The sequence below is a fragment of the Sander lucioperca genome, chromosome 8, assembly GCF_008315115.2.
Source record: "Sander lucioperca isolate FBNREF2018 chromosome 8, SLUC_FBN_1.2, whole genome shotgun sequence".
NCBI lineage: Eukaryota > Metazoa > Chordata > Actinopteri > Perciformes > Percidae > Sander > Sander lucioperca.
The window spans coordinates 3,977,589-3,989,156 of record NC_050180.1 but is presented as its reverse complement, the minus strand read 5'-3'; the positions used below and the strand labels follow the sequence as shown (position 1 = coordinate 3,989,156).

General features: G+C 41.8%; 1 protein-coding gene across 1 annotated transcript; it reads left to right on the top strand.

Moving 5' to 3' along the window:
* Positions 1-451: 451 nt before the first annotated feature.
* On the top strand, positions 452-9,371 carry dbi (diazepam binding inhibitor (GABA receptor modulator, acyl-CoA binding protein)). Its single transcript, XM_031289635.2, has 4 exons — positions 452-583; positions 1,782-1,899; positions 3,846-3,908; positions 9,091-9,371. Exons 1-4 carry the CDS (start codon positions 569-571, stop codon positions 9,162-9,164), a joined length of 270 nt encoding a protein of 89 aa, XP_031145495.1. The 5' UTR covers positions 452-568; the 3' UTR covers positions 9,165-9,371.
* The last annotated feature ends 2,197 nt before the right edge of the window (positions 9,372-11,568 follow it).

Sequence of the window (11,568 nt, the reverse complement as noted above, 5' to 3'; positions counted from 1 at the left end):
ATGTATACATGGTTGTTTTCTAGCATTGTGGATTAGTGCTTGTAATTAATCTTCATGGCCAATTTTTGAATTTAAATCCGCTTTATAAAATGAATTACGTAATATTGCACAATGGATCCTTAGTAATTACGCACCTTAGGCGTGATTGGCTACAATGTTCACGCCATCTAATGGTATCAGTCAGTGCTGGAGTCAGCCAATAGCATTAAAAGGGAGGGCGGGTGGGGGTCCGGGTCGCTACATTTTTTTTTTTTGCAGGATGGTAGGGGAAGAACCCGCCCTACTCTCCCTCTGAATGGCTAGTACTCGTTGCCTGCTCTGGTGGGATTGGTTATGTTTAGACAAGAGGAGTGGGATTGGTTATGGTTAGGGTAAGAATGTCAAGGTTAGCCAATCAGGGATGAGTTCCCTAATGAATATTCATGAGTCTTCCCCTACCATCCTGAAAAAAAAAAACTCGCCTCCGGGTCGTCGCTCGCCCGGGTACGGCAGCAGTTGCATGCTGGGAACTTCAGTGGACTTTATTACCCCACCATCCCAGTCCGCCTAGTCAGATCCCTCTCTAACCATGGCAGAGCTCCAGGTAAGGCTTGAGTTATTGAAGCAGTTACCTTTAGATTTTAACCCGACACAGGTCTCTTCTTCCCCTGCGGCCCAGAGGAAGCTGCTAGCGTTAGCTGATGCTAGAGCTTTAGCTACCGTTAACCGATCCCCGGGGCGCGTTTCCGTGTCCTGCTCCATGAACAGAGGCGTGTTCTGGTTGCCTAACCTCCAGTCGGAGCAGCTGCTGGCGACTGGATGTTCTTTGGCCGTTGGCTAGCGTTAGCTAGAGTTTAGATAGCTACTTCGGTCAATCAGACATGCTAGTTTTTGATAGTGTGATAGGACTTGCAGTGCGCCGTTGTCCTTTCTCTCCGCGAGGCAGCTGTGCACGAACGTTACCGTTGACTTTGGTTGGGAAGATGTGAATATCTAATAGCGTTAGTACTATGAGTTTAAACGGTGCGTGTTGACATGTTGGAGGGTTGCCGTCCTATCGGGTCAGCTGACAGTCCGGAGTCTGACACGTGCAGGCCAGCCCTGACCTTTGCCCTACAGCCGACGGCTCATCCTGTACATTTAGGATTTCTGTTGGACATTTAGCAGCTTTCCTCACACACAGCACTACTTTTGGTTTGGTTACGTCTCTGTAAAAGGTGACAAGTTATCTAGTGAATTATCTTTAACTATATTTATTCATATCACTAACTCCAACTGTAGTGCTTCTCTTAATGAGCAATGCAATAAGCATTTTTTTTTTTTTTTTAGCATAAATGGAAACTTAACGATACAATTCACGGTTTTAAGTTCCTGATACGATTTACTCACGATTTTTTTAACAGAATGAATGACTGAAAAATATTATTATATTATTGTTATTTGTATAAACTGTGCTAAACAGCAGATGTGTCCTATTTTAAAAGTGCAACTAAAATAGTTTTTTTTATCTTAAATAACAAAATTAATTAAAGATTAGTGTTCCAAATGATTTCTGCGTAATGCTTGGTTGTGCCATGGTGTGGTACGGAGAGTTAGTGGTGGTTATTAACTGTGCTGTAAAGGCAGAACTCTGAGAGGAGAAGAAGGCAGTAATCCTCGCCCAGCAGCCATCAACACTAACTCCTCACATTATCATCAGTAACTCTCTGCAGGCTACAGTTATCACATTTCACATGCAAATGCAGATAATCCCAATGTTATCCGTGAGGCGATTCTGACCCCTGATTGTCTCTGGCCGGCAGGCTAAGTTTGATGCTGCAGCAGCTGATGTGAAGCAGCTGAAGGCCAAGCCGGCCGATGAGGAGATGCTGCAGGTCTACTCGCTGTTCAAGCAGGCCACTGTCGGGGATGTCAACACAGGTGAGGAAGCTCTCTGAACACAGCGTCTCACTTTCACACGGGACTCTGAACACAGCTTCTCACTCTCACACGGGACTCTGAACACAGCGTCTCACTCTCACACGGGACTCTGAACACAGCGTCTCACTTTCACACGGGACTCTGAACACAGCTTCTCACTCTCACACGGGACTCTGAACACAGCTTCTCACTCTCACACGGGACTCTGAACACAGCGTCTCACTCTCACACGGGACTCTGAACACAGCGTCTCACTCTCACACGGGACTCTGAACACAGCGTCTCACACGGGACTCTGAACACAGCTTCTCACTCTCACATGGGACTCTGAACACAGCTTCTTACTCTCACACGGGACTCTGAACACAGCGTCTCACTCTCATAGGGAACTCTGAACACTAGGGGTGTCAGGATTCTCCAAATCTTCGATTACATTTTCAATTCTAAGGTCACGGTTCGATTCTCGATTTTTACATTTATTTTTTTTAAAGCACAGGTTGCGATGCCATTTTTAGACTAGACTTATATGCAATATAATATCTGACCTTTGTTCGCAATGTACCACACTACATTGTCAAATTTTAAAACATTTATTAACAACATAATGGAACAATAACTTATCTTCAGTCAATTGGAAACTTGACAATTGGTAAAAAAAGGGAAAAAAAAAAAAGTTTGCCGACAATGCTGAGGGCAGACGCTTCGCATCACAGCGGTGTTTGGTGTTAAAGCCCCCAACGTTGTCTTCCAGGCAGCGCTGTAAGGGTTAGGGGCCTTGAAGACGACAGTCGCAGCGCTGCCTTGAAGGCTTGGTTGGGGGCTTAAAACACCAACGAGCCAGCACAGCGGTCTTAGCAGACAGAGAGCAGAGAGGGCGACTCGGCAGTCTGCTGCCTTGTTGCTCTCTCTAATATAACCAGTGTAAGCTGCTCTGTGTAGGTTCAAAACGTGCATGCAGGCTGAAATTCAAACTTGCGGTTTTGTCGGGATTAAGCTATAAGCAGAAGGAAACTCCGCTAGCTGCTAGGCTAATGTTCAATGGTAAACTCACAGAATATGGTACACGCACATAGCAGAGCTTGCAAACTGTGGCTTTTTTTGTCGACAACGTGAACATTGTCAACATAACTCACTGTAAATGCTAAATACTTCCACACTAGCGATTGAAACCATTCTACGCTCGAGCCTCCGTCCAAAACGCTGCCATTTTAACCAGCTGACGCTTTGTAACTGACTTGACCAGCCAAGTCGCAGCGACACCATCAGCTGTTTGAATGAGGCTGAGACGGGCCGGTTCAGACCGCTGCAACTTTCCCGCAGCGCTCTAAAGTGCTTTTGTCTCGGTCGCTAATCTTTGGTCTGAGCCCCAGGCGCTCCGGAGAAACCGCCAGTCCTATTCATTAGACTGGGCATGGTGCTTAAACCCATAAAAGACCCGGAAATGTTGAAGGTACCGTTTTCACAGCTGATTTGCTATTCACAAGTTAACATTCATTTCCAAGTTGTGGAAAACAAATGTTGTTTCTTACCCAATGTAACGATTGCCCTTTTCTCCCCTGCGCCGGACTGTCACGCAAACAATCCATCGTCCTTGCTGAGATAGTTGGTAAAATACACATAATGCAATGCATTCGGCTATATTTTTATTATATACGACAATATTGTATTATTACTTGAATTAAAGGTTGAACGATTAATGGAAGACGTTCTGATTATTTATTGGTAAGTAAGCCAAAGGTGAAAATTAGGAGAAAATAATCAATAGATTCATCGTAAAAGTAATGGTTAATGAATGGCTGTAAAACAATGGTTGGTGAGTGGATGGAAGTCCCTGAGGAGAGTAGCTGGCCAGTTCCCGCAGAGGCCTTTTGACTTCCTGTACATAAGCTCTTTGCTAACTGTTGTTTCCTTCCCTCCATGTGTCTGTGTGTGTCTTGTCTGTGCAGATCGTCCAGGGATGTTTGATTTCACCGGTAAAGCCAAATGGGATGCCTGGGAGAAGAAGAAAGGTACATTTTGTGTGTGTTTTCCTGGGGATGGAGCAGGGTTAGCATTAGCTCATGGCCCACTCCCACACTGGGGATGGAGCAGGGTTAGCATTGGCTCATGGCCCACTCCCACACTTGGATTTGGCTAAAGGTTGATTAGCACAGCGAGCAGCTCCTCTGACATCACAGTGGAAGGCTCATCATCTGTTACTTTTTGACAGAACTATCTTTTCTGTAATAACGTGATTTTCACAATGTGAGCGATGTACTAGGGATGCTAACTTAGAGTTGTCTTCTGACCAATGGTCGCCACTCGCTAACAAATCACCAACCGTTAACTGACCAGCAGGCAACGGAGACCCAGTTGACTGTCCCGGAGCCTTGGACAGCGGCTGACTTGTAGCGGCCACAGCCACCACGTTGCGTGCGTTGTCGTGGACACATGCAGCCACTGCAGTGTTTGACACCCAGTGTGTCTAAACCGGTCTCCACTCGTCCCTCTGAGGCTGCCAGCGTTGTGTGTCTGCTGCTACACTGTGTACTGTGAGTGTAGTCCCATTCAGACAGAGACGTGTGTCCTGTAGTCCCCATACCAGAAACATGTGTCCTGTAGTCCCCATACCAGAAACATGTGTCCTGTAGTCCCCATACCAGAAACATGTGTCCTGTAGTCCCCATCCAGACAGTTGTGTGTAAGTGTGTAAGTTAAGGTAACAAAGACAGGGTATACTTCATTATGTCATGAGGGTCCTCACAGGTATCGAAGTACAAATGTGTGTATCTCGTGGTTACCTGATCAGCAAGTGATGCAGGTCTCCTTGTGTTCCCACTTAAATCTGGGGACTTCACCACAAGTAATCACAGATGTACGTGTGAGAGATTGATGCCGTCCAGGCTTTACACGTGGACTCCTCGTTTGCTTTCATTTGTCAAAAGTAACCTGAGTGTGTTTAACATTTTTCACAGTCTGATTTACCTTCAAACACGGCAACACACAAGCACACCCTTTAAGACCTTTGTCCCCCAGAGGAGGGGGGGGGGGGGGGGCGCAGCCCATTTTCCAACATTCACTTGACACACACTGTCCCTACAGCCTCATACCACTCCCTAAGAATGAATGGGCCTCATTCACCAACCGTTCTTACAAAGAAATGTGTTCTTAAGCCCACGCACTTTTTACGAAGATTTGTTCTTAGCTAAGAACAAAATCTACGAACACTCTAGAGCACTCTTGTGATAATTTGCTCCAAATAATTGGTTATTGCATTTTATTCTACAGTCGTTTACAATGATAATATTGTACTGTAATGTATTTCTGATCATTTGTTGAAAAAAAATCATAGTATGCAAAGAAACGCTAACACTGCAGTTTACATCAGCAATTAAACTGATTTAAATCCTGCGTTATTTGGTGATTGATCGTGCTACTTTATAGGGCCAAAATGCAGTGGTGGAATGTAACAAAGTACAAATTCTTCGTTACTGTACTTTTTCACCTATCTGTACTTTACTTAAGTAGACTCAATAGTGCATACTGTTGACTTTTACTTCGTTACATTTTGCAGCAATTATCTATACTTTCTACTCCACTACATTTCTACAACGTTCCGTTACATTTTCTCATCAGTTTTTCCCCCTGCCGAAATGTCTTCCTGACCGTCACACGTTTGTCTCACCAGTGAAGTTTGGTTGCCATAGATATATATGTGGGCACCGCCGATCCTTCATCGGCTTCCAAGCCGGCTCCGGTGCTCCAGAGCCCGGGCGCAGCAACGCTGACCCTCGGTAATACAGCATGAAAACATTTGTTTTTTATTACTCCCGTTTTTAAATCATAGTTGCCATCTATTTCTCTCCACAGCGCCGTTTACTCCTCCGCCAGGCAGCGTAGGACGCGTTCATATCTTATTTATTTGGCTGGACCTCGTCACATCTCCCCATGTTCGCTGCTTCACACACTTTATTTGCTTACTTGCATGGTTAAAGAAAATAAAACCGTCTTAAAATATATCCATGAATAAAACCAACCGCATTCCGATTCTAACCATATTCCATATTTCCGTTTTATGCTGGTTAGGATAGGAACTTCTTTTAGAAGCCAGGCCTTGTTCATGGTAGTGGACATCTTCTACTTTTACTAAAGTAAATATGTCTCTGGTTATTTGTACTTTTACTTAAGTACTGAGATTCAGTACTTCCTCCACCACTGCAATGTACAAGTCATCTGCAAAGGCGGTCTCCCGCTTCCCAGGAGGTGCACAGGAAATGTCATGTCCTTTTTATATGGGAATCTGCGGGGCGTTTTCTTATGCTAATTAGGAGCAACTGGCTCGCGTGCTTTCAATTACGAAGACGTGGGATTCATCAATCCTAAGAACACAGGTGCGAACAATTCTGCTGTTTAAGAACACGCCATGAATCCGACGTAGACTATTCTTAGGGACTTTCTTAAGAACATATTTAAGAGAAAACTTAGAAAGATATTGGTGAATGAGGCCCAATCCTCTCTCACACTCTCTCAGTCTGTACAGAATAAAATGGACCCATATCAGTTTGTATATGAACAGCGCAGTACTGATGACGCTGTAGCTGCACTGCATCTTGTTTCCAAACATCTGAATGCACAGAAAATAAAACCACATGCCAGAGTGCTTTCCATTGACTTCTCCTCTACATTCAACACCATACAGCTGGACATATTGCTCTCTAAAATGCATCAGATGGAGATAAACCCAAATCTCATCCATTGGTAATACTCCTTTCTCATCAATAGGCAACAGCTGGTTCGGGTTAACATCTACTCAGAGTCATTGCAGGGGGGCCTCCAAATTATTGTTAATTTGACCGCTTTAAAAAAAAAAACCCATCTTAACATGATTCCAACATATTAGCTAATATAAATCCCCACTGATGATAGGCTTACTGGCCCATAGGTAAGGTAGTCACTAAGGTAGCACAGATACAGTTCATTCCAAAGGATTGACTGTTCCACATCATGATTTATAAAATAATTTATAAAATCATGCCGACAATTATTAGGCTATTTGAATAGCTTGAATAGTTTAGTATTCTATCCAAAAAAGGCATCTATAAAGGCTTTAGGCTGCCCTAAAAGTTTTTGTATGCCCAGTTTAATATACAACTTCATTTTATACAATATACAGTGCCTTGCGAAAGTATTCGGCCCCCTTGAACTTTTCGACCTTTTGCCACATTTCAGGCTTCAAACATAAAGATATAAAAATGTAATTTTTTGTGAAGAATCAACAAGTGGGACACAATCATGAAGTGGAACGAAATTTATTGGATATTTCAAACTTTTTTAACAAATAAAAAACTGAAAAATTGGGCGTGCAAGATTATTCAGCCCCTTTACTTTCAGTGCAGCAAACACTCTCCAGAAGTTCAGTGAGGATCTCTGAATGATCCAATGTTGACCTAAATGACTAATGATGATAAATAGAATCCACCTGTGTGTAATCAAGTCTCCGTATAAATGCACCTGCTCTGTGATAGTCTCAGAGGTCCGTTTAAAGCGCAGAGAGCATCATGAAGAACAAGGAACACACCAGGCAGGTCCGAGATACTGTTGTGGAGAAGTTTAAAGCCGGATTTGGATACAAAAAGATTTCCCAAGCTTTAAACATCCCAAGGAGCACTGTGCAAGCGATAATATTGAAATGGAAGGAGTATCAGACCACTGCAAATCTACGAAGACCCGGCCGTCCCTCTAAACTTTCAGCTCATACAAGGAGAAGACTGATCAGAGATGCAGCCAAGAGGCCCATGATCACTCTGGATGAACTGCAGAGATCTACAGCTGAGGTGGGAGACTCTGTCCATAGGACAACAATCAGTCGTATACTGCACAAATCTGGCCTTTAAGGAAGAGTGGCAAGAAGAAAGCCATTTCTTAAAGATATCCATAAAAAGTGTAGTTTAAAGTTTGCCACAAGCCACCTGGGAGACACAGCAAACATGTGGAAGAAGGTGCTCTGGTCAGATGAAACCAAAATCAAACTTTTTGGCAACAATGCAAAACGTTATGTTTGGCGTAAAAGCAACACAGCTCATCACCCTGAACACACCATCCCCACTGTCAAACATGGTGGTGGCAGCATCATGGTTTGGGCCTGCTTTTCTTCAGCAGGGACAGGGAAGATGGTTAACATTGACGGGAAGATGGATGGAGCCAAATACAGGACCATTCTGGAAGAAAACCTGATGGAGTCTGCAAAAGACCTGAGACTGGGACGGAGATTTGTCTTCCGACAAGACAATGATCCAAAACATAAAGCAAAATCTACAATGGAATGGTTCACAAATAAACATATCCAGGTGTTAGAATGGCCAAGTCAAAGTCCAGACCTGAATCCAATCGAGAATCTGTGGAAAGAACTGAAAACTGCTGTTCACAAACGCTCTCCATCCAACCTCACTGAGCTCCAGCTGTTTTGCAAGGAGGAATGGGCAAAAATGTCAGTCACTCGATGTGCAAAACTGATAGAGACATACCCCAAGAGACTTACAGCTGTAATCGCAGCAAAAGGTGGCGCTACAAAGTATTAACTTAAGGGGGCCGAATAATTTTGCACGCCCAATTTTTCAGTTTTTTATTTGTTAAAAGTTTGAAATAGCCAATAAATTTCGTTCCACTTCATGATTGTGTCCCACTTGTTGTTGATTCTTCACAAAAAATTACATTTTTATATCTTTGTTTGAAGCCTGAAATGTGGCAAAAGGTCGAAAAGTTCAAGGGGGCCGAATACTTTCGCAAGGCACTGTATGTAGTAGGGGGTCCCTGATAAAAAAAAAAAAAAACGTTGACGACCCCTGCCATAAAGCAAACCTCATCATTCAAATATCTGGGGGTAAACTTAGGGTTGTCCTGGACCATGTGGGTTTCATCTGCAATGACGTTCAACAGAGGATCTACTTTTTAAGGAGACTTGGGTCATTTGGAGCCAGTAAGGAAATCCTCAACTTATTCTTCTGCTCCTCCATTCAAAGTGTCCTGCAGTACGGGGGTCCAGTCTGGTTCAGCCTCATCATTATTTTTAGGGATAAACAGATATGATGACCAATATTAACCTGGCTGTAGGGCCGATAACTGACGTCGATAGGACCTGTATAAACCTCAAATAAAATGCATTATCTATGGATTAACCTGAACAGTGGTTGTTGTTTTTAAATTCCCTATCAGGCAAGAGCAAAGAGGATGCCATGGCGGAGTACGTCAGCCTGGTGGAGCAGCTGAAGGAGAAGTATGGAATCTAAAGTCACATGATGGCCGCCGGCCTGAAACCAGCACCACGCCGGGAAACGCCTTTAAGCCAGCGAGTGTGTCCTTCCACATCCCAGGGGGGGGGGGGGAGGGCTGCTGAAGAACCACTAAGTGTCCTCCACCAGAGTAGCATCATATTTCAACCATCGTATCTGCACAGAATCCTGCCATTTCAATATAAAAAAATCTTTCTACTCCAAGTGTTTGGTCTGCTCTAAATGTATTAATGTTCTAGTTACACATATAATGTAAGCATTATTAACACGTCATATAATTTAATAACACGTCATATAATGTAATATTAACACGTCATATAATGTAATATTAACACGTCATATAATGTAATATTAACACGTCATATAATGTAAGCATTATTAACACGTCATATAATGTAATATTAACACATCATATAATGTAATATTAACACGTCATATAATGTAATATTAACATGTCATATAATGTAAGCATTATTAACACGTCATATAATGTAATATTAACACGTCATATAATGTAATATTAACACGTCATATAATGTAAGCATTATTAACACGTCATATAATGTAATATTAACACGTCATATAATGTAAGCATTATTAACACGTCTTATAATATTAACACGTCTTATAATATTAACACATCATATAATGTAAGCATTATTAACACGTCTTATAATATTAACACGTCTTATAATATTAACACATCATATAATGTAAGCATTATTAACACATATAATAACACGTCATATAATGTAAGCATTATTAACACGTCATATATTAACACATCATATAATGTAAGCATTATTAACACATCATATAATATGAACACGTCATAATGTAAGCATTATTAACACAATGTAAGCATTATTAACACGTCATATATATACAGGTGAAACTCGGAAAATTAGAATACCGTGCAAAAGTTAATTTATTTCAGTAATTCAACTTAAAAGGTGCAACTAATATATTATTATAGACTCATTACATGCAAAGTTTTGTTATAAAGATTTGTTATAATTGATGATTATGGCTTAATCACTTAGCTTAATTCAAAATCTCAGAAAATTAGAATATTGTGAAAAGGTTCAATACTGTAGACTCAAAGTGTCCCACTCTAGTCAGCTAATGAACCCTAAACAGCAGCAAAGGCTCCCTGAGCCTTTAAATGGTCTCTCAGTCTGGTTCAGTCATGGGGAAGACTGCTGACCTGACAAAACCCTCATTGAGGGAAAGCCTCAAAAGGTAATTGCAAAAGAAGTTGGATGTTCTCAAAGTGCTGTAATACATATATATATATATATATATATATATATATATATACAAATATATATATATAATTAGGACCCCCGTTAAAAATGACATGCTACATCTCAAGGGGTTCTCCTTTCCAAAAACTCAAACTGTAAAAACAACGTGGAGAAGTATAGCAGTTTATCTGGCTGGATTGATGAGGGGGAAACATACTTTGTTGCTAAGGTAACGGACAAAGTGCATAAGCTGACCGTGCATGCTATGGACGTTGGCCGAGAAATAATGCAGTCTAAGGTATACTATAAAACCTGACCGCATACAATTATTATTATTACACTGAGATATAAGCGGACCATAACTGACATAACATGCCTTGTATTAAAGTATCAGTAACGTGTGTGTGTGTGTGTGTGTGTGTGTGTGTGTGTGCTTGTTTTACTATATTTGTGGGGTCCAAAAACCAGGGAATACAGTATACTTGTGGGGTCCCGACAGCTTTGTGGGGCAAAAATGCTGGACCCCACAAGTTTAAAGGTCTGTTTGAGGGTTAAGACTTGGTTGTAGGATTAGGGTATGGTTAGGGTGAGGGTAAGGGTTAAGGTTAGGGTTAGGGGCTAGGGAATGCATTATGTCAATGACGGGTCCCCACAAAGATAGTGAAACAAATGTAAAGTGTGTGTGTGTGTGTGTGTGTCACGGATTACCTGTTCATTTAAAAACTCCCATGCTGTGATACCTATCACCATGTAACCAAGCTATCCTATACTACACCCTAGTGGTCAGAATGTATATTAGACATTTAATGAACAATAACAATAACTCAATCAGCTCCTACAGATACAACAGGTCACCATGCATATGAATGTCAACTGCTGATTACTAACTCACCTAAGAGAGCCACTTAGTGGCGGTTTAACTAAAGATCGTTGCAAAACCAAGAATTCTGTGACCAACTTGAACAAAAACTAACAGAATTCTTAAAGATCAACAGACACTGTGGATGATGCTGGATACTTGATGTTCAATAAAAGCTTTTTTTTTGTTGTTGAAATAAGGCCATTGCATATTCATCTAGGATGAATAAAGAACAGCCTAAAGAATACAAGAACTAGAAAATGTAACATCAGACCAGGAACACTCTCAGTGTAAC